Genomic DNA, 27179 nt, shown 5'->3' on the forward strand with positions numbered 1-27179 from the left:
CTCTCTCTCTCTGTCTCTCTCTCCTCTCTCTGTCTCTGTTTCTCTCTCTCTCTCTCTCTGTCTCTCTCTCCTCTCTCTCTGTCTCTGTTTCTCTCTCTCTCTCTCTCTCTCTCTCTCTCTCTCTCTCTCTCTCTCTCTCTCTCTCTCTCTCTCTCTCTCACACACACACACACACACATCATGATTATGCCACATAGTTTTATTCTAACACTTGAACTGTTGAGATAATACTCTTATTCTATTCCAAGATGGTCTTAGTATTCACTATGAATACTAAGAATTGAATTCATCATGAATGAATTCAAGAATCAACCTGTTGGGCTAAACAACTACTAGCATAAAGAATCAAACAAGTCCAAGGCAAGCCCAGGCATGTGAGATCTCTTCTTGGCCAATAGCTGGCACCAGGGGTGTGCACCTGTCACCCAGCTATGTAGGAAGTTGAGATCAGGTTGATCATAGTTCTAGGCCAGTCTAGGCAAAAAAGTGCATGAGACCCCATTTCAGTGGGGAAAGGTAGGTGTGGTTGCACAAACCTGTCATTCCAGCTATGACAGGAACCTAAAATAAATGGACTGTGGTTCAGGCATGAGCCCAGGTAAAAAGCAAGACCGTGTCTCACAGTAACCAGTGCATAAAAGGATGCGGGGTGTGGCCCAGTGGTGCAGAACATGGCTGGCAAGTGCAAGGCTCTGAGCTCCAACTTTAGTACTTTGATGAAAGAAAGTCAGGAGAGAAGGGAGGAAGGGAGGGAGGGAATAAGGAAGGAAAGAAGGAGAAAAGGAGAGAAGGAAGGAAGGAGGGAGAGGGGGGAATAAAAATAGAGATTTGGGCTAGAAATCTAGTAAACTTTTAAGTTAGTTTGAAACAAAGTGGCATTGTATGACTGGACGTCTCTGTCCATGGACATGGTATAGCTTGATCTCCACTCTTATTTATTTTTAAATCTCTTTTGCATGGTGGTTTGACCATGTGTTTTACATGGTTGTATGACGTACTGCTATGGAAATGAGGTCTGCAAAGTAGACAATATCACAGCGGCCACACGTGGCCACTTGGTGGTCACCAAGTGGCAGGAAGGGCCACTCTGTCTGCATCCTCATGTGTAAGGACCTCTTTGCCAGCTAACTGCTCATTCCACATGGCTGTGCCCAGGGGAGTGAACACGTGGTTCTGGTTTTCAGCTGGTGTTGCATGTGTCCTGCTTGTGCAGAGAATTCTGATCCTGGAATACTCAAATACTGGTGTGAACCCAAGCCTTCCTCTGATGCTTTAGTCAGCCAGCTCCAGGCCATCTTTCCCCAGAGGCCAGCCCAGAAAAACAGAGAGGGTAGGAGATGTTCAAAGCAGCCTGTGAAAATTTTGGGCCACTGAAGTTTAAGGAGACCCAGGAGCTCAGCACTTCCCTGAGATTACCCTCAGGCCCAAAGCTCCCAACTGACTTTCCCACTGAGTGAACTGGAATCTTCCCCCAGTGCTTCCTCGCTTTCCCAGTAGCACTCTGCTAAGTACTCTGAAATTCAAGCCGGAGCTGATTTCTGGGGCTCTGAGTAGAACTCACCTGGCTCTCGTCCCGTATGGCCGCCGTCCCGGCATTGGTGCATTTCTCGGTCCGTTTGCTGTGTGTGTGTGGTGGTTTGCTGGCTCATCTGTGGGTGTCCCGTTGCCCCATGCAGTCCCCATCTCCAGGGCCATCATACATGGTCACACACCTCCTTAGAGGCCGAAAGTGATGCTCCAATTTCTAGAAGCAGACGTGAGACATCAATAGCCACAAAACAGCAACGAGGTGCTACGCTCCTGCCTGTGACCTGCTGCCACGCCCTGGCTCTGGCGCTGGGCCCCTGATCTGATGCCCTGGCTTAGCCCGTGAGGCAGGCTTGGGCCCCGGTCAGGCTTGGGCTCTCTCTGGCCCCCGGGGCCTGTGGGGGTTCGGGCAGCCAATCTGTCTAATGCCACATTTGAAAATCAGATCATCCTGGTCTCCCTTACCAACTTGTTAGGAATCCGATCCATGTGTTCATCTGTCTACGTCTGCCATCCTACACTTGAGCCTGTGTCCGCTGTGAGATTCACACTGTTTGGGGCTGGATGATTTGGTGATATCTCATGGGGTTTTGACTTGTCTTCTCTTCCTTCCCTATCCCCTATGTCCAAGCAGGTTCAGGGTTCTGTGGACAACCCCGAATTCACTGCATTAGAGGCAAAGGCACACACAGCCTCCCACCCCAAGAACACGTGTGCAGCCAGTGTTGTGTGCCAGCCCGAGTTCAAATCGTGGGGTGTGTAGCTCCGTTACTTACTCAGAAGGATGAGGTCTCCGTCCAAATTATCTTGGTGGAAGGAGGTTTCTTTGTTTGGTTTTGTCTGTGTGTTCTTTAGTCACATGGACATTTTCTCTTTGGAAATGGAATTTGGGATCGGAGGGGCTGGTGGACCCTGGTTCTTTCTGAGGGGCATTGTCCCCCTCTTGAGAGCCTGTGTCCTCCCTGACTCCTAATCGACCTTAGCCAAGCAACCCAACCATCGGATCCTGTTATCACTGAGGCATAACTCCAATCCCACCTGGGAAGCCCTCCTGAGCACCCTAGTGTGGGCAGCAGCCCAGCACACACCACCTACCACCCACCACCCTGCTGGAATGTCTGCAGAGTTCTGATCTTACCCTACATCCTCTTGTCTGTTAACTTAATACTCCATCTTCCTGAGATGATACACACACACACACACACACACACACACACACACACACACACACACACACACACACACACACATTGTGTGTCATGGGGCTTGAATTCAGGGCCTGGGCACCATCCCTGAGCATTTTTGGTCTAGGCTCATGCTCTACTACTTCCTATTTTCTGGTGGTTAACTGAAGATAAGAGTCTCGGAGATTTTTCTGCCCAGGCTGGCTTCAAACTTCAATCCTCAAACCTCAGCCTCCCGAGTAGCTAGGATTACAGGCATGAGCCACTGATGCCTGGCTGAGCTAAATTCAATTTGCACACAGGCAGGAACTGTGGCTCTTCTGTTGAACACACATACTTACTTGTTGAATGACTGAATGGGAGAGTGAATGAATGAAGGGTTCCGGACCCCCATCTACAAACTGAAGACCCGGCTAAGTGAGGTCGTCCCCTCAGCGGTGGTGGGAAGGATGGAGTGCATGAGTCAGATGTCTGTGATTCCTTCTCCCAGTGTTTGAGACTTGGCTAGTGTTCACTTTCCATGGTGGTGACAACACATCTCAGCTGGAACAACACAAAGGAGGAAGGGTTTATTATGAATCATGGTTCCACAGGTCTGCATGGCTTTGGTCCTGTGGTAGCACAACGCATCACGGAGGGAACATGGGGTACAGGCTGCCCACCTCACTTCATGGCCCCAGGAAGTGGAGACAAGGAGGAGCTATCCCCCCCCCACACACACACATACACACACATACACACACATAGTTTCCCTGTCCTCTGCAAAGGTACGCCCCAGGACCCAACTTCCTCCCACCAAGCCCCGCCTCCCTGAAGTTCCAATGTCTCCTAGGAATAACACAGGCCAAGCTTTTAGCCGTTGGCTTTTGGGGGATGTGTATGATCCAGATCACAATGGGGTTCACTCTGTTCCCTGCTTTGCCACCCCCTCTGGGTTACTCTGAGGATTAGATGCAATAACCAGCTGAGAAAGTGGGGGTTATGAATGGTGCCTGAGTTCTTCCTGAAATGAGCCTACAGGCTGCCCAGGCCTGTGCAGAACTGGCCTTTGGAGTTGGATAGATTTTGCCTGCACTGCTGGGGCACCTGAGGGGCAGAAGGGGCTTTGCTGAGGAGGGAGGTGAGGCTGGAGCATCTGTTCACTGGCAGGACCCCCTCCCTGCCTACTGTCCTTCCAGCCACTTATGCCCAACTGCACTCAAGTATTAGCTGGAAAATCCCCAAACTAAACAGTCCGTTAATCTCAAGTCACAAACCACTCTTAGCTACCCCGTGGCTCTGTCCATCCATCCTGCTTCAGATGGAAAGCATTCCTTTTTTATTCTTTTGTGGCACCGGAGATTTGAACTCGGAGCCTCATGCATCTCATGCTTGCTAGGCAGGCAAGTCTAGCCCTTTTGAGCTATATTCCCACCCCTTTTTGGATAAGGTCTCCTGGTTTTGCTCAGAGACAGTCTTGGTCTGTATCTTCCCACCGAGTATCTGGGATGACAGACACAGGTCACCACACCCGGTGCCAAGGCACACCAGAGGCTTGCATGTGTTGAGGGGTTGGTAATGATTCTGTTTGCCTTTGAAAGCGTCCTGTGGAACAGAGAGTCAGTTCTGGGGACAAGGTGGAGCCCCCAGGGTCCAGGTGGGGGGCTCGCTGTGTGGTCCAGGTTTGGGAGGCTGGGGTGGGGTGCCCTGAGCTCTGGGCTGCCGGGGAGGGCAGCGCTGCATTTTCATTTACCTGCTGTGCTGCACTCTGAGGCCAGTAAAGAATCGTTCCCTGAGACGCACAGTTGGCCCCCATCACACCACCGCTGTCAGATGTCTTCCCATACTCTGGAATGTGTTTGTGGGACCCTCCGCCCCGACATTTGCCTGGACCTAGAAGCTGATTCCGAGGCCATCATCAATCCCTGGCCTGCACTTTTCTTTTCCTTTTTTTTTTGGTTGGTCGTGGGGCTTGTACTCTGGGCCTGGGCGCTGTCCCTCAGTTCTTCAGCTCAAGTGTACTACCACTTGAGCTACAGCACCACTTCTGGTTTTCCAGTGGTTTATTGGAGATAGGAGTCTTGGGGGTCTTTCCTGCCTGGGCTGGCTTTGAACCACAATCCTCAGATCTCAGCCTCCTGAGTAGCTAGGATTCCAGGCATGAGCCACCGGCGCCCGGCTGACCTGCACTTTTCTTTGTCTCCAAAATCCCACGGCAGGAAGTTTCTTCTGTGATGTGGCCATGCTAGTTATAGCCAGCCAGGCCTGCCCGAGAAGGCACCATTTGTGATGGTTAAAAAAAATACATCTTCAATATGGTAAATTATGCAAAGCTGTAAAATGAGCGAAGCAGGAAATGTGTTGATATGGGAACTCTTAGTTATCTGGAATTAAAATAAGGGGAAAGGCGAGGCGTAGAGGGCCGCTTGTGTGGGTTTAGTGTTCCTTATCTGAAATGCTGGGCACCAGAAGTATTTTGGATTGTTTTGGATTTGAAGGTATTTGCATGACATGGTGACACGCTTGGGCTTGGCCCTGGGACCCATGCCTAAGCACAGATTTTATGGTCCTCACACCCTTCTATATACAGCCTGGGGTTGTTTTAGTGTTTTCAGGGAGACAGAGTTTTGATTATGACCCATGAGGGTCAAGTATGAAATTATCCAATGTGTTAGGTTGATGCTCAAAAAACCTGGATTTTTGGAGCATTTCAGAGGTGAGATTTTCATATCAGGGATGTTCAGCCCACAGCAACATAGGCATAGAAATACATGTCCTGGCATCCTAAAACATGTCAACCCTAGAGTGCTTTGTTGTTGTTGTTGTTGTTTGTTTGTTTGTCTGTTGCTTTGGTGCTTCTCCTGACACTGAACTCTGGGTCTGCGAGCTGAGCCTTTTTGCTCAAGGCTGGTGCTGTACTACTTGAGCCACAGCTCTACTTCTGTTTTTTTGCTGGTTAACTAGAGATAAGCGTCTCATGGACTTTCCTGCCTGGGCTGGCTTTGAACCATGATTTTCAGATCTCAGTCTCTTTCGAATGCACACGTGAGCCATTGGTGCCACACTGTTTTGTCTCTTATGCGTGTCGGTACCAGAGCTTGGACAAAGGTCTCCTGGCCTTGCTGGGCTTTCTTGCTCACAGCTGGTGCCCTACCACTCAAGCCATCCCTCCAGTCTTACTTTTTGCTGACTAATCAGAGATGGGTGTGTTGGGGACTCTTCTTTCTGGGCTGGCTTTGAGCCATGATTCTCCAGATCTCAGCCTCCTGAGTATCTAGGATTACAAGCAGCCCAGCTAAGAGTGTGAGTTTGTTGTTGGTGTATTTGAATTCTATAACTTTACCCCTGGGAATGTAATCATATAATAATAATAAGAAGAATACATATAGGCCCTGTGGAATTACTGAATAAGCTTGCTCTGTGGTAATGATTGTTCTTATAATTGTGTGACAAATCCCACTTACAGCCTTGGTTTCACTTATCTTGGTTTATTTATCAAATGTTTGTTAGCAATTAGCTTCCCCTTAAGTCAACCCAGTGATCTGAGCAGAAGAAAACTCTCCGTCTTGTCTTCACTAGACATTATTATCCTAGAGATGCCGGAGAATCAGCCTGGCCCATGGACCCAGAGCCCAGAGCCAGACTGCCGGTGCTGCCACCGCCCAGCACTGCCCTGGGTCGCGCCGCTGCTGGCTACTTGTGCTGCCCAGGGCGAGAGCTCATGTCTCTGAGAAAAAAGGTCTTCTGCTCACCATCCACAGCCCCGAGGCCAGGCGGGCCCCACATGCAGATTGGGAGAGTCACCAGAGTAAACCCAGTGGGCATTTTGTTCTTGGAGGACTGTGACCTTTTTACTCTAATTGTTGACTATTTAACAGATTGCAAAAATAGCAAATGTTGTAAGCAATTAAAACTCAATAGGCATGTATTTGCACAACAGATTACATATCACTTATAAATACGTTTTCCTGTCCCCAGGAGGGTCCATAAACAATCCAGTCTCCTCCTGTGTGTTTCCAGGACTTTGGGTCGTGGTTTTTCTTTCCCTCCCATGCTGGCTGTGAGCGCCGACCGTGGCTCAGCTCAGCTCAGCTCCCGCTTCGGCTCTGGCTCCCGGTCACACACTTTGGTTCTTTTATTGCAAAATTAGCTGTGTCCTCTTTTAAATTAATTTGGCATGCATGTAGGAAGTATCTTTAAGTAAAAGAGAGAAGGCAAAAGCAACAAAGAAAAGGATTTCCATCTGAACCTGGAGGCTTCTCTCATCCCAGCCCTCCATGTTGGTGTCTTCCTCAGCCCTGGACCCTCATGGATGGCTGTGGAGAGGCTGATGCAACACAATCTCCTGCTCGCTCACCAGTGAGTGTGTAACACTTCTTCACCACCAGGGACGGTGAAGGGTTGGGGGTCCCAGGGTCTCTCTCCTACCCCATAGGAAGCCATGTACCCCAAGTCACCCCACCCCAGAAAGAACAAAGTAACATATGGCCGATGGGGCCAGAGGCCCACACTGAGAGTCCTGACTGAGCGGGGCGGGGGCTGCTTGTAGGCACGGAAACTCTGTGTAAGTACGTGGTGTGGTGAGGCCCGGGGGCCAGCAGCGAGGTTCCAACCTGCTGCCTCTGCTTGTTCACCCTGGCCCTTTGTCCTTGTCTGCAGCAGCAGCACTGAGTCCCCATGCCCACACTTCCGGTGCCCTCCTGGCCATTGGGTGTTTGTACCTGAGGCCAGCCAGGCGGGCATCCCTTGTCCTCCACTGCGTACGGGGAAGGAGCAACCTGTGAGCGCCTAGCATCCCACCTGTGCCCTGCTGAGCCCAGTGAGCCCAGCAAGCCCGACGGGGTCCCCCGCCCCAGCACGCAGTCCTCTGAGCATGTTCCTTCTTGGAATCCACCCACCTGGGAGACACACGGGGAAGGAATCTCTCCAGATTTGTATCTTAGATCGGCCGCTGGGGTGTTGGGAGTCTGAGGTTCCTGTCCAGGGGCCAGGCCCAGAGAGCCTGGGCCCAAGGCAGCCTTCAGCCTGGCCTCCGGTCCCTCCTGCATCGCTCTGCTATTCCACGCGCTTCCAGGCTGGCCTGAAATGTGGTCAGCGGTCTTAGTGCGGAATCCGGTTGATCTGAAACTGCTGCCCCCTGCCCCTAGTCCTGTGCGCCGAGGCCCTGGGGGCAGTTGCCTTCTAGCCCAGGGGCCTCTGCTTGCTCGTGGAAGGAAGGAGCCAAGGCTGGGGCTGGCTCACAGAGGCCGCAGGGGCCGGCGGGTTTGTCTCCCCTGGGTTTCAAGAGGCCCCTTAGGAAGTGACCCAGGCCTTGATTTGTACCATGCTGAGTAGAGAGTTGAGCAGAAGATGGGTCTCTGCTCTGTGGATGGAGGCAGGAGGCATCCGTGGATGATGGTTACTTCAGCGAGGAGCAGAACCATGGAAACGGCTGTCATCTAAGCAGTGTGTGTTGTCTGTGGTCCAGATGGTTTTAAATAGGACCACAAGAACGCATGTGCAAACCTCCAGATTGCCCCGTGTGTTCCTGCCTGTCGCTGTTCCCCTGGGGTAGCAGGTCCAGAGGTCCAGGATGGGGGGACCCCCAGGGATGGGGGACGTCTCCCATTTCCTTGCAGGGCCTTGAGGGGGTCCTTCTGATCGTGTGTGTGTGTGTGTGTGTGTGTGTGTGTGTGTGTGTTACTGGATTTAAACTCAGCCTCACACTTTCTAGGCAGATCCTCTACCCCTTGAGCCATACCTCCAGCCCCCCTTTTTACTTTTTCATCATTTTTCAGTAGGGTCTCATGTTTTTTGCCCCAGGCTCAGACCGTGAACCTCCTACCTAGCTGAGATCACAGGTTTGAGTCGCCGTACCTGGCTTGTGTACCTGGCTCCTGATTTCCACCTCTGAGCAGCTGGGATTATAGGCATGAATCACAGTGCCTGGCCTCAACTGACAGTTTTTAACTCTGTGACGGTGTGAATATGAGAAGTGTCCAGTAGCACTGTGCTTTGGGTTTCAAATTTGGATCTGGTGATAGCCCAGGCTAGCGTATGGTCCTTCCTGATGCTGGGCGGGGAGGATGGATGGGGCAGCCTGTGCTGTGGCCATGTTACGAGGGGAGGGTGAGCATGGCCTGTAGAGTAGATGAGGTTGGTGCATCCTTCACCTGGGGCGTTTTCAACTCAGGTGCGTGTATCAGATGCAGTCCCACTGCCAGCTGAGGGGAGTGTCCTTATAACATACTTGAAGGTGCACTGCTGTCTGGAAGGCTGTGATGTGTATGGTCAGCATAGGACCCTCTCGGCCATTCTGTCCCTCCATCCCAGAGCCCCTCCCCGACGCCCAGCTCCCGTAAAGCTCAGGTGGACTGTGCTGGGCACAGGGCACAGGGCATGGGGCATGGGGTCACCCTGCAGACTGTGGAACCTGGGAATACTTGGGTCGGGGACCCCGTGGATCTGCACGGGACTGCCCAGTCCAGCTGAGGAGGAGAGAGTAGGAATCCACGTGCCTGGGACCTGAGCCCACAGGTTGCTGGGACCTTCCATGCTGCGTGGAGTCTGTCCTGTGTGTGTGCTGAGGCTGCGTGGTGAACCTGTGGTCAGCCCCCAGAAGTGGGGTAGCCCCCCCCTTGCCTTTCCCTGGTGCACTTTGCCCTTTGACCCACATGACCTCTATCCACTTTTCCAGGGAGGCACAATTTGGGGGCCCTTTCCCAGTGTTCCCATCCCCCAGCCTTGCTGCCCTCTGTGCCTGCTGAGATCCAGGCTTTTAAAGCCCCAGAGGAGCAGAGCTGGCAAGGAGCCTAACCGGGAGCCTGGGGTTCAAGGTCAGCTTTGTGAATGTGGACAAAGTAAATATCTATGTGGGTCGTGGTTCTGTTGAGTGCCGGTTGTGAAATAAAAAGTACACCTTGTGCACAGTGCTGGGAAGTTTAGCACCCCCACCCAACCCAGGGGACATTCTAGGACCCCTGGTGGCTGCCCCAAACCACAGATCACCACGCCCCATCTTTACTCTTTGTTCCTGTACATCACATCTGTGTGACCCTTAATTTATATATTCAGCACAGCACGAGTTTCACAGCAATAACTAGCAGTAAACTAGATGCTATGGCAATCGGCTGGAAAGGCTGCTCGGGTCCCTGCTCTCTCCCCACTATTTGGTGAAGTCAGAGCGACTGCACAGACGCGGAGTGTGGATTTGTGATGGGTGGGATGTGAAGAGAAAGGTGGGTGAAGGGGGGTGGGGGTAGGGGGCGGTGCCAGACTCCCTGTGCTACTCGGAATGGTATGCAGTGTAAAACAGTAGTTTTTATTTCTGGAATTTTCTCCTCTCCTCTCCTTTCCTTTCCTCTCCTCTCCCCTCGTCTCCCCTCGTCTCCCCTCGTCTCCCCTCCCCTCCCCTCCCCTCTCCTCTCTCCTCTCCTCTCCCCTCCCCTCTCTTCCCCTCTTCTCTCCTCTCCCCTCTCCCCTCCCCTCTCCTCTCTCCTCTCCTCTCTCCTCCCTTCCCTTCTTCTCTCCTCTTCTCTCTCCTCCCCTCTCTTCCCCTCTCCTCCCCTCCCCTCTCCCCTCCTCTCCCTTCCTCTCCTCTCCTCTTCTTTCCGTTCTTTCTTTGTGCTGGTACTAGGGCTTTAACTCGGGGCCTGGGTGCTGTCCCTTAGCATTTTCACCCAAGGCTGGAGCTCTACGCTTAAGCCACAGCCCCACTTCTAGCTTTTTGCTGGTTAATTGGAGATTCATGGACATTTCTGCCCTAGCTGGCTTCAAACTGGGATCCTCAGATCTCAGCCTCCTAAGTAGCTAGGAATACAGGTATGAACCTCCAGTGCCTGGCATATTTCTGGAATTTTCTATGAGTATTTTTAGGTCATGGATGAATGCTGGTGTTGCTTTGGAGAAGCAGAAGTGTGCTTCTCCCCAGACAACTTTAATAGGATTACTGAGGTGTCATTTACATGCCATAGAACGCACCCTTTGAAGTGTACACTTTAGTCTTTTTGAGCAGATTTACCCTGGGAGATGCCATCTCAGCTCAGGCTTAGAACATTTCCATCACCCGAATAAGAGCCTGTGTGCCCATTTGCAGTTCATCGCCGTTCTCCCGGGCAGCTGCTCTTTCTGTCTCTGCAGATCTGCCTCGTCTAGACAGAGTGCAGAAATGGAATCATACAATTTGGGTCTTTCATGGTTGGCTTCTCTCATATAGTCTGGCGGTTTCAAGGTTCACCGGTGAAATGCAAGCCTGAATGAGCACGCGTGACTGTCCTCACCTGTGACTCGAGATGGAAAGTGCTTTGCTTTTTTGTGTGTGGGGTCCCCCCCGTTTTTGAATTTTTGCATATATGTATAAAAAGGGGTGTCTTGAGAACAGAAGTCACTTGTGTTACACGTGAGTTCTTGGAGATAATTTTGTACCACCCTTGAGTGTGTCTGCATGTTTTTTTTCTGTGACCTGTCACGTTGACTCACAAAGGGTTTCAGGTTTTCGCACCTTTGGGGTTTAAGATCAGGAACGGCCACCCTGAGACACCTTCCTTTGTGTAGCTGTACAAGAGTACATGCCTGGATACATGGCGATGTTTGCTGTGCATCTGCTGACGGACACTTGGTTTCCATTTGGGGCTGTGAGGAGGAAAAATGCTGTTTGGGACATACATGGACAAGTTTTTGTTTCCTTTGTTTCTACTTTCTTGGGTATATACCCAGGAGGGGAATTTTCTAGGTTTTAGCTGGGTACCAATTGCTTATGCCTGTAATCTTAGCTACTCAAGAGGTTGAGACTAGAAGGGACAAGGTTCAAAGCAAGCTAGCCCAGACAGAAAAGCCCACAAGAGACTCCATTTCCAATCAACCAGCCAAATACTGAACTGGAGGTGTGGCCCAGGTGGTAGAGCATCAAATATGAGCAATCAAGCCCAATGTGTATGGAGCCCTGAGTTCAATTCCCTGGTAGTATTGCCTTTAAAAAAAAAAAAAAAAAAAAAAGGAGCAATTCCTAGGCTCTCTGTCTTAAGTTTTTACAAAAGTGTCAAACGGGTTGCCAAAGTGTCTGAACTAGTTTCCATTTCTCCCAGCAATCTAGGCAGCTTTCATTTGTCCATACCCCTGGCAAAGTGTGTGGCTGTGTGTATCGCCGTCCTTGTGGGTAGGAAGCGGCTCTCGCTGTGGCTTGGCTTTGCCTTCCAGGGCAGGAGCGCTGGCAAATGAAGGTGCCAAGTAAGGGTTACACCAGGCTCCCAGGTGTCTGTTTCAGGGCTCCTCGGCCTTCAGCGTTCTAAGACTGCTTGAGAATTCTCTGGAAGTGTGTGGTGTTTTGTCAGAGGCGGTCCCAGTGTGGTGTCCCGTGGGTTCAGGGAGCCCGGCCATCTCACCTGCTGTGCCCTCATTGGAGGGAAGCCACGCCACTCATTGAGGGACGCTGTCAGGAGAGTGAGAGGAGCGGAGGGGTGTGGGGCCCATGGCATTTTCTCCTGGACCCTCCCCAAAGCTTGCAGAACTCCAAAGTGAGAGGGGCTGAGCAGGCCGGAGAGGCCATGGGGGCTGGGACTTGAGGCTGGCAGAGTGCAAACGGCTTGGGAGAGCTGGGGAGAGCATTTCCTAGGAGGGAACCACAGGGCAGGGAGGGGGTGGGCGGAGAGAGAAGCAATTGCAGACCCCTTGGGCCAATTTAGATCCTGGGGTCCTAACTCTGCTCGCAAGTCCATCAGACCCCAACACAAGGCCGAGGCGCGGGGTCTGAGCTCTGCTTCTGGGTATGAGTGCATGAGCCTTCCACTTCCACCCTGGTCCCGGGGCAGGTCACCTCTCACCCCGGTCACGGTTTCCCTCTCTGTCACAGGAAGTGGAAGCTTCCATGACATTCTGTGCCTGTCCCTGGTGCGCAGGTGGGACACGTAAGCTGTCCTTGTCCTTTTTTGTCCTTTGTCCTCTTTTTTTGTTTTGTTTTATTTTATTGATACTTTTGAGACAGCCTTTCAGTATAGTGGAGGCTGGCCTTCCACTCACCGTCCTCCTGTCTCAACCTCCTGAATGGTGTGACCACCACCGCTGCCTAGTCCTTGGTGTGTGTGTATGTGTGCACAAGTGCGTGCTGGTACTCAGGGCCTGGGCACTGTCCCTTAGCGTTTTCACTCAGGGCTGACAGTCTGTCACAGGAACCACAGCTCCACTTTTGATTTTTCGATGGTTCGTTAGAGATAAGAGTCCTGTAAACTTTCCTGCAGGGCTGGCTTCAAACTGTAGTTCTCAGATCTCCACCTCCTGAGTAGCTAGGATTACAGGCATGAGCCTCCCTGAGGGCTACGGCTGCCATCCTCAGGAGCCAGTGCCCCACGCGGGCACAGCAGGCTGGCTCACACGCCGAGGAGGGAACCCACCCTACATGCCAGCCTGGTTTCAAGGCCTCTGCCTCAGACCCTAGAGTTGGGGGCTGGAGCTCCTGTCTCCCCAGGACAGTGCGAGTGGGCTGTCTGGGCAGCAGGGCAGGGAGCGCACACCCCGTTTGGTGCTAGGCCTTTCTGTTGTTGTTGGATCTGGCTGCTCTGGAGATCAGCATGGCTATTTATAGCTCAGCCCCTCCATGCCAAGCTTTTAGGGCTCTCCGCGCCTCTGGCAGACCTTCTCCTCATGGCAGGTTAAAAGGAGGGATGTGTTTGTAGGTTCCATGTGGGGCATGAGGATGAAGTGGGTCTCCCAGGCCCGGCTGGGGGCTCTGCCCCACGGGGGGCCACGCAAGTTTGCTGTCTCTGGTGGGTGCTGGAAAGCCCTTTCCTTCTGTCCAGGGCCCAGCCTCTTTGTGTGGGGGAGACTGGTGAGGGCTAGGAGGGAGCTGGAGGATCTGATTCAGGGTCCTAACCGCTTGCCTTAGACCCTCAGAGATAGGAGATATCTAGGGTCCAAAGTTCTGGAAAGCTCCTGGGCCTGTGGCTAGGCACAGAGGGGTGTGGACATCACTTGTTTCCAGATTCCATCTTAGGCAAGATCCTTGGATTCCCCCCTACCATCCCCCCCTCCCGCCAGGGCCTTGGTGCTGCCCCCTGAGACTCGGGGCATACCGTCCATCCGCCCTCCATGCCCACAGACTGCATCCTGGGAAAATGCTGGTGTACAGCCGTGTGGTTTGCTGGCGGTGCATACCCCATTTGTGTATAGACATTGTAAGTCGTGGGGGGGGGTGTTTACCAGCGCTCCCCCTCTTCCTGCCCAGGGGGTCACCTTCTGTCTCCATCTTCTCCTCTCCGGTCCAGCCATCCTTGCTGCTGCCAGTCCCTGTGCTGCTCCTTGCCGGCCCTCACCCATCCATTCACCCTGCTGGGAATGAACAGTGCTTCCCAAGCCGCCTCCCCTGCGACCTCCCGCCCATCCCCTCGGGATGCAGCCCCCCTTCCCCCAGCTCGGCTGCACGGCCCAGATGTGTCTGGTGTTCCCCAGCCTTCTCCCTGGGGTGCTTTGTTCCCCACATGCCCCATCATCTTTGTGAACCTTCCTCCTGCATTTCAGGGCTCCCCCAGCTCCGTGCTCTGACCCTGACCAGACTCCCCCCTCACCCCCCCTCCGTGAGGCTCCCCTGCTGTGCCTCACGGGGGGGCCACTCTCTCCCGTAAGGCCTGGGGTGCTCCAATGGTCATGTGGCCATTGAAGACTGCCGTCGATGCATGGCTGACAGGTGGTGCATGATTGACAGGTGGTGCGTGATTGACAGGTGCTCTCCATCCCGGCACCTTGTGCTTGCACTGCAGCCTCACTGCCGGAAGGAGGGGGAGGTGGTGGCTGTGCTCCCACCCCAAGCGCTGTGACCTTAGACTTACCCTTGACCCAGCTGCACCTGTTCCCCACCCTTGGCATGGTAATGGTTCCCAGCCCTCCATGCCTCAGTGGACCTCATGGAAGGAAAGAAAGGGGGGGCAGGGACCACCATTCCACTGATGGATGAGAAGCTGAGGCCCAGACAGGTGACTTCGCTTATCAAAGGTGGAGCAACTTTCCAGGAGCTGAGTCTGAATTTGAGCCCAAACCATGTTGGGGTGTGCCAAGGCCTGGAGCTGCCTGACATAGTATCTCCCTGCCGTCAGGTTTCAGCTTTGGGGTGGAAGTTGCCACAGATATGCGACGATGGCTCATGAAGCTTCTGCTTTAGTGCCTGGCACATAGTAGGTGTGCGGTGCACATTGCTCTAGTGTGTGCACCCCTCGCCCCGCCAGGGCACCAGCCAGTGTGCAACGTCCCCCATTCCCTGAGAAGCGTCGGGAGGTCCGGCGCTGGGCTCTGGCTGGCCAGCGTGTTGGCAGCAAGTTCTTCCTTATTCAGACTTTTCTTCTGTCCCGAGCTTCATGGGGGAGGGCCATTAAGAGAGCTTTTTCCCAGGAAGAGCTGTGCCCCCCCCCAGGTCTGCAGCGGGGATGGGGGGGGGTGACCCAGCCCCCAGGCTCCCAGAGACGCCATGGCCGGTCTGCTGAGCCCTGAGCCCCGGTGCTATTCCTAGACACCGCATGGCTAAACCTGCAAGAAAAGAGGGCGAGGATGTTTTCCAAAAGAGCGATTCACCCGCCCTGGCCGCGGGGAGTCCGCTCTCCCATTCTGGGAACGAGATTGTTCAATTGAGCGGAGCTGGCGCAGACAGCCCCACTCAGAATGCACAGCATCCAAAATGTGGAGGTGGAGGAGCGGAGCCAGAGCCCTCCTGGCAGGCCCCCGCCCCATCACCTCCCTCCTTCCCTCCCTCCCACAGGCCCTGTGCACTTCCTGGCTTCCCACCCCCACTTCAGCAAGCAGTTCCACCAGCGGGAAGGAATGCTTGTGTTTGTACACACGCCTGTCATCCCTGCAGGCCGAGGGCCTCGTGAGCGCCTTCCAGGACGTGTTCAAGTCTGGCACACCAGGTTATTTCCATCTGCAGAGACCCAGGGTCTTCTCCCTCACCAGCTGATGAACTGTCTTCGTGGATATTATGGGTGGTGGCTAGAAGGCAGCAGGCATCTTCCAGCTCCCTAGGGACAAGAGAAATTTCCCAGAGAATTCTGGGAGCGGTCGTATTTGTGGGCATGAGACTCCTCCCTGTGGTCACTTCTCAGAGAACTCGTGCAGTAGGCCTCTGGGGGTGCTTGTTACCGCAGCAGAACCCAGCCTGTGCTGACTGCTCTGGGCCAGCCAGGAGAGCTGCCTGGAAGCTGTGCTGTATGTATGGGAATGGAGTTAAACCAGGAGACAGGTGGAGATCCCCTTCCCAAATTCCTGCCAACAAAAAGCCAAGGTTCCAAACCCCACACGCGGCTGCTGTACTTCATCCTGGACGACCAGAGCAACCTCTGTGGTGATTCAGCCTCACTGTGCATAAGAAACCCTCGGGGCCACCTGTCAGAATGTAGCGCCCAGACGCCCACCCTGCAAAGCTCAGGGCTCAGTGTGTCTATTCCTGGGAAGCCCTCCAGAGCCCCTGCTCTGCAACAGGCAATGTGTGTGGTGATGATGGTGGATTTTTCATGAATAAAGCTTGAAGTTTCAAAAGGAACTAAAGCTGGAGAATGCTAAGCACTAGAAGCATTGTCGCCTTGGTTGCCTGCCTTTCTGTCCAGCTTGACCTAGTAGAAGATTTACCTTTTATCTGGCTTCTAACGCACTGGCTAGCACAGAGTAGGCACTTTGTGGCACAGAGTAGGCGCTTTGTGACTGAGTGTTGGCTGCCCCCACGTGTCCTGGCACTGAATCCCAGAGCCGGTTTCCTTTCCAGTGAGACTGTGGCTGCACACAGTCTGGTTTCGTTTCAGGGCCTGCCTGATGTCTGCAGGGGTGGGGACAGGACTGGAGGGAGCCTGCTGACCAGCGCTAATTGGTGTCATGGGCTATGGGTGCAGAAGCCGGCCTCTGCAGATGCCCAGGAGACACACTGAGGGTGCCTTTCATACTTGGTGGGCATTTTCAAGGCAACAAGGCGGCTGGCACTGTCTGATAGCAGTGGGGGGGGGGTTGGCAGCCTGAATGGGGTTCGTAGAGAAAGTCTGGAGAAGATTGTCTCGGTGCCACAGTTCGACAAAATATGGATGGAGCATGGCAAGTTTGACTCGGGTAAGGGAATCTGGGAGCCAGGCCTGCACAGTCAAGTCTGAGGAACTGATGGGCCACGAGGGAGGGCCACGGTGGCCACGCCTGGGTGCTGTTCTCTGGGGCCTGTGTCCTCTGGGATGCCTTGGCCCTTGTCAGGCCACCCCAGGCTTCCTGCGCACCTCCTCTGCCCAGCCTTCCTGCCATTCCCGTCACCCAGCTGAGCCCCAGCATGCTGTGCCTCACATGCTCTCTCTGGGGTTGAGCTCTGACTGTTCCTCGATCCAGAGCCATCTCTTCCTTCTCTTAGCTCCTTCATCCTTCAAGCGCTCACCTAGCGCGTCCTCCAGGAAGCTGCCCCGGGGCCTCTGGAGCAGTCAGGTTCAGAAGCCTCACCCCGGGGAGCTCATCACTGACGCTGTGATGTTCAGTTCTTGCTCTGCTCCTGTGGGAGCAGACACTGGCGCCCTTGGGAGCTCTGACTTCGAGAGGCCCACCATGACACGTGCTGCAGAAAGGGGACCTGGAAGTTTCTGTGTGAAGTGGTCCGTGTTCCACTATTGGTTCAGCAAAGTGAGGGTGTGTGGTCTCCGCCTGAGGACCCATAGTGTGTGTCTCCCAGCACCCCAGGATAAGTGGGGTGCTTCTGTCTTCCCTAAGCCCCTGTGTCTCATGTCTGTGCCTTACCTCCCTCCTTCTCGGTTTGACACGTGGGGAACAGCTGGATGAGGGGGTGAACGGTGGCTGGTCCCCGCTCCTCTGCTGCCCTTGCTATGCTGCAGGTGAGGCTGGTCAGACCCAGGTCCAGCCCGGTGACTGTGCACCCTCCCTCTGCAGGCGCCGGGTGCTGGCCATCTCCGCCGGGATCGAGCACATCGGGAGCCTCCGCTGGGAGCTGGCCCTGTGTCTCCTGGCGGCCTGGACCATCTGCTACTTCTGCATCTGGAAGGGGACCAAGTCCACGGGGAAGGTAAGAGGTCGATCTTTGAGCAAGAGGCTTGGCCTGTCCTTGAGCAAGCTCCCAGGGGTTCCTGTGGTGAAGGAAGCTCTTCAGTTGGCAAGTAGAAGAGCACTGGAAGGGAACGTCCATACAGAGCCCACAATTACCTCCACCAGACATTGACCATACTTTAAGTCTGTTCCATTTTACCTCTGACCCTCAGTGAAAGAAGAAGGTCTTGCCCTGTCTGTCTTAGTGAGTCAAGAATCACATAAGGTAGCCAGGCACTAGTGGCTCACACCTGTAATCCCAGCTGAGATCTGAGGATCAAGGTTCAAACCCAGCCTGGGTAGGTACATCCATGAGACTTATCTCCAATGAACCAGCAAAAAAGCCAGAAGTGGAGGTGTGACTCAAGTGACAGCACACTAGCCTTGAGTGACAAAGCCAAGCGAGAGCAGGAGGCCCTGAGCTCAAGCCCCAGTGTACGCACACACACACACACACACACACACACACACACACACACACACACACACACACACACACACACACACACACACACACACTAATAATAATAATAAAATCATACCAGGCAAGGTGGCGCTGAAGTGCCTCACAAGCCGGTATGTGCTAAACGACTGTGATGATTCTGCTGTCTCGAAGTCAAGGCTCTGGTGGGGCCAGGTCAAGGGATGCTGGTGTCCCTACGGGGTCCCAGATCTCACAACATCGTTCTCGAGCACTGTGGGCTGCTTAGGGGGAGCAACAGCTCCCATCTTGCAGCCTGAGTGGACCAGGTGGCCTCCACAGTCCTCTGCCGGCTGAGCCCCCCTGGGCACAGGGGAGGCTGAGAAGCAGGGAGACACCCAGACTTTCTGGTCAGCAAGCATTTCGTGTTCACTCATGTTCCAGGGTGGAGCTGAGGGCCAAGTCCAGTGTGATGCCATATTTGACTAAAAATAGATACAAACGGGAAAGAATTAGCTGCAAATGTTGAGCAATCAGATTTGGTGTCGCTGATTCTAGCATCTTTTAGAGAGTAAGGTGTGGCCAGACTGGACTTGTATCCCATCAAATAGCCAGCACATGGCCGAGCCAAGCTGAGCAGCTGGACACCTCCTTCCAGTGGTGTCCTGGTTGGCCATGGTCCTACAGTTCCCCTCGGTCCCCTCAGGATCATCCTCCCCACTTCGCGTTTTTTCTTAAGCAAGGGTCACCCTGGCCCATCGTTCCTTGCCTGCCTGTCAAGGAGAGACAGCTACTGGGGCGGGCACTGGAAATGAAGTCTCCTAGAAAACAGGAACTTAGGGACTTTGGGCCTCCACTCTGGGGTGGGCAGAAGAGGAGACTGTGACATGACACTCCCCTCCTTTGGAGGGAAGAATGGGGACATGGCAGAAACGAGGTCCCTACTCCATCCTTGCTGCCTCTCTCGCTAACGAAGAGTATGATGGGAGAGCTCCAACCCAGATCCGGGCTTGAGGTCAGCCCTGCGTTAGTGTGGCGGGGCCGTGTCACTCGGTACCTCTGGATGTTAATGTCTCCTTCTATAAGTGGGGGTGGATGCTTGGGCTTGCCGTGGGAAGGGGTGGGAATGAGAGGCGGGTGGCCCACGCTCATGTCCCCGCTCCTCAGAGGATGGCGGTCACAGCAGCCATCTGGGTAGAGTTAATACTCATTTGTGAGGGTCAGTTCCTCCTTCGTACTCACACGCCCGCTCACCCAGCCCAGAAACAAGCGCCGAGACCAGAGCTCAGGGCCCCCAATTTACTGATGGGGGCTCAGGCCCGGCAGGATGGAGGATCTTATTCAAGGACCCTCCTCAGGGAGCAGGCGTGGGAGTGAGATGAGGTGCTGGTGGCCACACAGCCCTGGTTCTGGGTGGTGCACGCTCACTGAATCTGCAGCACAGGGGCATGGAGGTGGCTAGCAAGGAAGCGGAGCACGCGCAGGTGCTTTGTGATTGCCCTAGAGACGTCTGCTATTCTGCCAGGCAACCATCTCAAATTAATTTGAGGGGCTTCTATTTCTATTCCATTAAAAACAATCATACCATAGAATGGACAGCAATGCTGTGGTTTTCTGTGTTTTTGTGCTCTAGGCATATTTGTTAAGGCAGAAAAGCCTGTCTTCCTGTCCTTTTCTGTCCTTTTCCTTCCCTTCCTTCCCTCCCTCCTTCCTTCCCTCCCTCCCTCCCTCCTTCCCTCCCTCCTTACCTCCCTCCCTCTCTCCCTCCCTCCCTCCCTGCCTCCCTCCCTCCCTACCTCCCTACCTTCCTACCTTCCTTCCGTACCAGGACCTGAACTCAAGGCCTCACACTCCCTTGGCTGGCTTTCTTAAAGCTGGAAGTTCTACCTGTTGAACCATACCTTCAAGCCTGGATTTATTTTTCTGGTCAGGTTTTCTGAGGACTTTTCTGCCTAGGCTGGTGTTGAGCCGCAGTCCTCTAGATCTCCTGAGTAGCTGCGATCCTAGGCTGAGCCATTGACGCCTGGCAGGAAGACCGTTTTTATGAGTGCGTGCCTCCTGTTGAGCTTTGCCAGGCCTCAGTCTATCCCAGAGGTTAGCTTTAGGGCTGGACCTGGCGCACAGCCTGGGTTTGTGGGTAAAGATTTTTTGGAACGCAGCCATGTACATTCGCTCATGTGTTAATCTTTGGTTCCTTTCTTCGTCTTTTGTGGAATCATTGAGTGATTACGGTAGAGACTGCACGGCCACAAAACCTAATACACAGGTCGAACATCCCTAATCCAAAACTCTGAGACCCCCAAATAATCCAAAATCTAAAGCTTTTTGAGGCTGGCACAATGCCACACATGGAAATTTTTGTGCACAGAATTCTGTTTCATACACAACATCATTTAAAAATCATTGTATACGATTACCTAGAAGGCCATACATGCAAGATATAGCTGAAATGTAAGTGAAGTTTGTGCTTAGACTTAATTCTTCCCCAAAATCAGAGAGAGGAAAAAAAAAAAAAACCTGAAACCGGAAACGTTTCTGGTCCAGGCACGCTGGATGGCGTTAGCTTCGCCACCTGTGTTCACCATCTGGCCATTCACATTCGTTTGTGGACCAGAAACAGATAATCTGATCCGTTCAGATAATTTGAATACTTCCCATTTAACAAGAAGGGAATATGGCGGTGGCTGTCTCCCCCAGCATAGGCCCCTTCCAGCACGGAGAAATGAGCGGCGGCTTACATGGGGTCCTCAGCCCGTCTCCGCGTGTCCCCCCAAAGTAACATCTCCGTCCAGATCCTCAGGATCCAGGACGTCTGCTCATTCTCTGCTCTGTTCATTCACTCATCCAGTAGATTTATTGTGTACCTACTGTATGCAAGGCCCTGGGCTGGAGCCTCTTTTGGGTGGATGACTGAGGGATATCGAGGCTGGAGACCAGACAAGACCTGGCAGTACCTGGGCCTCATGGGCTTTCTGCTGAACGCCTTGAGGCAGGGCAGTGTGGTCTGGTGTCCTGCTTGTTGTGGGCGGGTCGGTGGCCCTGAGAAGCCAGGGCGTCTCTGTGGCAGGGTGGGCAGGAGGAGCCTTCTGGGTGGGGAATGCGCCACGCGGCTGTCTTGCACCCTGGACCCCCGGTGACGGCCAGCCCTGCCCAGCAGATGGGTGTCTCCCCACGCCGCCCCTGCTGGCGCTCGCCCTGCGCTCTCCCTCCTGGCCAGTTCCGTCTTCTGGCCTCTCCTCCGTGGATGATTTATGGATTTTTCCCCTCGTTTCCTGGTCTCCAGGAGCAGGAGCACTGCAAAAACAATTCTGGTTCCTTCTCCGCCTCCCCGCACTGCCCCTGCAAAGGAAGCTGCAGGATTAGCTGGGTTTGGAGAAGAATCGTGCCTTTTCACTCCCTCGGGGCTCTGTGTTTACTCCTTTCAAAGCTGCGGGACACCACGGCCAGGGAAAAGCCCCACACACAGACAGACACACTCCCCCAGAAACAGCTGCAAAGGGCCTTGAATTGACTTTTCTTCTTCCCCTCGCCTCATTCGCCCACAGGGAGAGGCTTGGAGGTGACCAGAGGACTCTTAAACAGAGCTTGTGGGCTGTGGGATGAGGGAGCAGAGCACGAGGGCCGCTGCCTCCCCTCCCCCTCCCCCCTCTCCCCCCCTTCCCCCTCTTCCCCCTCCATCCTCGCGCATCCCGGGGAGGCACCATGTCTGCCCTGTTGCTCTGAGGATGGAGGATGGAGGGTAGAGGGTGGAGGGTGGAGGATGGAGGGTGGAGGGTGGAGGATGGAGGGTGGAGGGTGGAGAGTGGAGGGTGGAGGGTGGAGGATGGAGGATGGAGGTCCTCGGGGGGCTGAGCCGTCAGTCATGGGATGCTGTCAGCAGGAGCTGGGGTGAGGCTCGCGGACACAGTGTTTCTCAGGGGCTCAGACCCACAAGCACCACGTACCTCGAATCCTGCGTGACTGCAGGCGCGTGGCAGTTCCCAGGTCTGCTGGGTTGAGGGTGTGCGCTGTGTGGCAGGCTGAGGTGGGTCACAGGTGCAGCTGGCCCCGAGACACAGCCCACGGTGGCCAAAGCATCCTTCCCGCCACCACGTTCACTACCACCTCTACCACGCTGGCCAAATCTACTCTTCAGGTGCACCCTGTGTCATGGCTTCAAGGAGATAGAGTGGGGGGGGAGGGGGGAGGAAGGCAGGAGCGTGGAAGGGAGAGGAGTGGAAGGGAAGCGGGCAGCCCCAGCCTTGGCAGTGGCAGGGACTGCCCACCTCTCTCAGCACCAGACCTGATGTCTGTATTCTGTCAGGGGCAGAGTCCTGCCCCAGAGCCCCAGAACCTGAGCCCCCCCACACACAAGGGTTTTGTGCAGGGCTGGGAAGAGTGGTAGATGGAGACCTCACAGCCCTCCCCTGGCCTTGAGCGGCAGGTGGAGACCTCACAGCCCTCCCCTGGCCTTGAGCGGCAGGGCCTCACCTTCAGCAGGAACCCTGGCAGCAAAGGGGCTTGGAAGGAAGGGGAGCTTTGCAGCTAAGTCGTGCCGTCTTTATTAGAGCACAAAGGCCCCCCAAAGTCCCAGTGGGCTGCTGGGGGAAGCTGTTCTGCCCGGCCAGAGCCTGGCAGCTCTAGAGAAATCTGGCAGGATCCTGAGTCGGCCTGAGGGCGGTGGAGGCCATTAACCCCTGCCAGACATCCCCTCGGCCGGCACAGGGCACGTCCAGATGAGTCCGGTCGGGTGAGCGTGGGTCTCTTGTGTATGGGCTGCCACCCCTGGCCGTGGCAGGAAGGGACAGAGCAAAGAGGCCTTGCTCTCTGAACGAGGAAGCATTGCCCGAAAAGCTGAGCCACAGACAAGGGGAGCTGGGCTCGCTTCTGCCACCTGAGCCACAGCTCCCGGCCTGGGCTGTAACCCTCCTACGTGTGTTTCCTGTACAGCTAGGATAACAGGCACACGCCACCAAGCTCAGCTGATGATTGAGATGGAGGCGCCTTGCTAACTTTTTGTAGGAGGGGCCTTCGATCACAGTCCTCCCAATCTCGGCCGGGACTACCGGCATGAGCTGCCACACCCAGATTTCCAGTGGCTATTTTAAGAATGCACCCAAGTTAAATGTGAAACAGCAGCGTCCTCATCTCCGGTCCTCTGGTCTCGATGGCATCAGGAGGCCGTAGTGACTGAACCATCAGGGAGGCAGCTTCAGAGTGTGTCTATCGGGAAGTTGCCTAATGGGGAAGCGAGGAGCAGCTGCCGTAGGTACTGGAGGTGTGGGGAGGGCGGCTGTGCCTGGGGAAGGAGGCCCAGCTCTCCCCCACAGCAGCAGCTGTGTGTACGCAGCAGCCTCGCTCTGCCCGGCAGCTCTGGACATGGCTGACCTAGGCTTTCTACTGCTGTCTGGAGCCATCTTCTTGCAGTAGCTGATATGCACTTAAGTCAGGTTCTCAAATGTAGCTATTCATCTATATCTGGTCTGCCCACTTAGCAATGGGCCCTGAAAGGCAGAGTGCCTGTACTTGGTACTTAAATGAGAAATTAAGGGTGAATGGATGAGTGCACAATAGATGGATGGGTGGAGGTGTGGGTAAGTGGATGGGTGGTGGATGGGTGGATGGATGGGGAGGAGGATGGGTAGTAGGTGGAGGTGTGGGTAGGTGGAGGTGTGGGTAGGTGGAGGTGTGGGTAGGAAGATGGGTAGTTAGTAGGAGGATGAGTGGGTAGATGGATGTGTGGGTAGCCAGATGGGTCAATGTTTGGGTAGATGTATGGTCTGCAGATGGCAACTCTACAAGTTTGCCCACAGAATGGAATCAAACACACCACAGATAGTTCCAATCCCTTCCCATTGTCCCAGAAGGCCATGGTGCCCAGGAAAGTGGGGTGTGAACAATTACTGGTATTCAGAAGCATGAGAGAGAGAGGGGGGAGAGAGAGAGAGAGAGAGAGAGAGAGAGAGAGAGAGAGAGAGAGAGAGAGAGAGAGAGAGAGAGAGAGAGAGAGGATCCAGCAAAAGATAATGTGGACAGTAGTCAGGTAGCACATCCTCCTGTCTGCCTTCCTTTTTTCTTTCTTCCCTCCTTCCCTCCCTTCCTCCCTCCCTCCCTCCTTCCTTCCCTCCCTCCCTCCCTCTCTTCCTACCTTCCTTCCTTCCTTCCTTCCTTCTGTCCTCCCTTCCCTGTCATTCCAGCCATACAGGAGGCTGAAATAGGGAGAGTAACAGGTTCAAAAGTAGGATCCTAGCTCAAAAATAACCAGAGTAAAAGGGGTGGAGGTGTGGCTCAATTGGTAGAGCACCTGCCTAGGAAGCATGAACCCCTGAGTTCAAACCTCATGACTACCATGAAAGAAGGAAGGATGGAAGGAGGGAAGGAGGGAGGAAGGAAGGAAGGGGATGATGGAGGGAAGGAGGAGAGGGAGAGGAGGTGGGGTTGGGGTGTGGGGCTGTCCAGCACATGTCCCAGTGCTGGCTGGGTCCCCAGGCTGGTCCTTAGAGGCTGGGCCTCTGCCTCCATGGAACACCAGATTGCATCAAGCCACCAAACCCATATGTGACCATCTCTTCACACAGAGGTGTGCACTGAGGCCCAGAGAGGCCCAGACACCTGGCTGAGTCCCACAGCCAGCCCAGCTGTTTCTGCCCCACTTCAGTGTGTAATATCACCTTAGTTTATGGAGCCACGGGCCTCCCAATGAGTCCAACCTCATTTATTAAACACCTGTGGGGTTCTGGGCATGTCCTGGAGACGCCATCATTAATAAGGCTTGGTTGCTGGGCAGCCTGTGGGGTAGGGGAGTCATGGAGGCAGGAAGAAGATGGATGAGGTCAGAAATGAAAGGCGTTGCGTGTACCCAGAGCAGGGTCATGGTCCTGACACTTCCCGCAGACCTGGGGTGACAGTACATACCACCATGCTCGGCTTTTTCTGTGGAGATGAAGTCTCATGAAATCTTGCCTGGAGCTCTGATCCTCCAGATCTCTGCCTCCTGCGTAGCTGGAAAGCCAGCTGCATGCTGCTGTGCCCCGCCTTGTTTTTCATGCTAGGGCTTGAACACAGCGACGTATGCATCCATGTATTTTTTAACCTCATTTTAATGTCAGCTAAAATTCAGAGAAAAGCCACGATCCCGTGAAGCACGGTGGAGCCTCACTGTTTCACTGAGTACTTCATGCGCTGGTGAAAAGCGGGTCGCTAACAGGGCCACCTGTGGAGTCCAGCCAGCTGTGGCCATAAGAGAGCCAGGCTCGGGGGGCCGGTAAGAACTGGGGAGATGGCAGGGCTGAGCGCTGTGCTGCAGTGAGAGCCAGCCCGGCCCTGCAGGCACAGAGGGGAGGAGGGGAAGGGGCCCCGAGGAAGCCGGGCTGCCCCGCCGGGGCACTGGGGATGTGGGGTGATAAGGAAGGAGATGGGGTTTTGTCTTGGGTGGAGGGACGTCACCCATGTCTTCAGGGACTCATCCAGTTTGAAATGCCTGGAAAACTAACAGGGTGGGTGTTTGGGGAGCAGATTGGGTCATCTGAGCTCAGGAGAGGGGCGGGTGGCATGGTCCCTGTGTGCGTGTTATTGGCCCTTTCCTGGGTAGCTGCATCAGGGTGCCATAAGCCCCTTGGTATTGTGTAAAAATCAGGGCACCGTGCAGATAGTTCCAGGGTGGGGGAGGGGTCCGGACATATCATGTGACTTTCACTGTGTCTACCCCCAAGCGAGGAGCTCAATTCATCTGATGCAAATTATGTCATAATTTTATGAACCCGAAGGTGCACAAGCTTTTAGTTAGGAAGAACGTTTGCCAGAAATGGGAGCAGTTCTAAGTAGTCTGCCAAAGAAGCAGCACCATTCATTTGCCTTGGTGCCATTGTTCTTGTGCGACAGAAGCAGTCACATTCGACTCTTCTTCTTCTTCTTCTTATTACTTTGGTAGTTCCAGGGTTTGAACTTACTTGCAGAACTGGCATGCTACCATGTGAGCCGCACTCCCAGCCCTTCCTTCGCTTCAGTCATGTTTTGAACAGGGTCACAGTTCTTGTATCTGCAGTCTGCTGCATACTTCGGTGTGCACGCTGAGGTGCATACCACCATGTGTGGTTTATTAGTAGAGATGGGCAATCTTTTTTTTTTTTTTTTGCCCAAGCTGGTGTGGAACCACATAGTCTTCTCAGTCTCGGCCTCTTGGGTAGCTGTGTTCACAAGCAAGAGCCATTGCACTTGACTCAGAAGGAACTCTGAGTTGCTTTGAAGAAATTCTCTTACTGTCTCAGGTGTGTTGTTCAAGGTGTTACCTGGTCCACTTTCAGGTATTGTAGTAACATAATGTGGTGCAGTGCGGTCTCATCAAGTTCTTTGTTTCCTTTGAAGGAATCCATAATCTTGTCTCTAATGATTTCAGTTTGCTCCATACTATCAAACCTCATGCCATCTATTTATATGCCTTCCCATAGTGTGATCTTTTCAAAACATCCTGGGTATTGAAAAAAACTACTGATATAAGCTTAATTTACAGTTTTACCAATGAAGCCCCGAGCTGAGCTGTAGAGATGGCAGTGGAGAGCTGTGACCCTTGTCCCTTGCCTTCTGGCACGGTCCCCTGCAGGACTTCCTGATTGCAGAGGTGAGCAGCTGAGCCACCGCTGTGGTTTACACGGAGTCTGGGGTGAGGTGTTTAGACCACTGGGGAAGGGACTGAGTGAGATCAAGCCTCCCCAGCTTCCTGTTTTGTCATGTGACCTCTCACTCTGGCGACAAAGCTATGATGCCATGAGGCTCTCCCCAGAACTGAGCTGGTGCAGGTGTCATGCCCTGCTCTCCCGAACTGCGAGTTAAATAAGCCTCTTCTCTTCATCAAGTAAGCCTGCCTCCAATATGTTGTTATAGTAACAAAAAAGTGTCATAAGTTTATTTTTTGCCAATCCTGGGGCTTGAACTCAGGGCCTGGGCACTGCTCCTGAGCTTCTTTGACTCACTACTTGCGCCTCAGTGCTGCTTCTCACTTTTTCTGTGTATGTGGTGCCGAGGAATTGAACCCATGCATGCGAGGCAAGCACTGTACCACTGAGTCACCTTCCCAG

At 53.9% G+C, this 27179-nt stretch overlaps 1 protein-coding gene across 1 annotated transcript in view; it reads left to right on the forward strand.

Moving 5' to 3' along the window:
- Nucleotides 1–27179, forward strand: part of LOC138822703 (sodium- and chloride-dependent GABA transporter 3-like) — an 86305-nt gene that overhangs the window by 11084 nt on the left and 48042 nt on the right. Inside the window, exon 5 of the mRNA XM_070015565.1 lies at nucleotides 17553–17685. Within this exon, the coding sequence (XP_069871666.1) occupies nucleotides 17553–17685 (133 nt within the window). The remainder of the gene's footprint in view (nucleotides 1–17552; nucleotides 17686–27179) is intronic.

Source organism: Dipodomys merriami, unplaced genomic scaffold (genome assembly GCF_024711535.1).
Source record: "Dipodomys merriami isolate MVZ:Mamm:240054 unplaced genomic scaffold, mDipMer1.0.p SCAF_114, whole genome shotgun sequence".
Lineage (NCBI taxonomy): Eukaryota > Metazoa > Chordata > Mammalia > Rodentia > Heteromyidae > Dipodomys > Dipodomys merriami.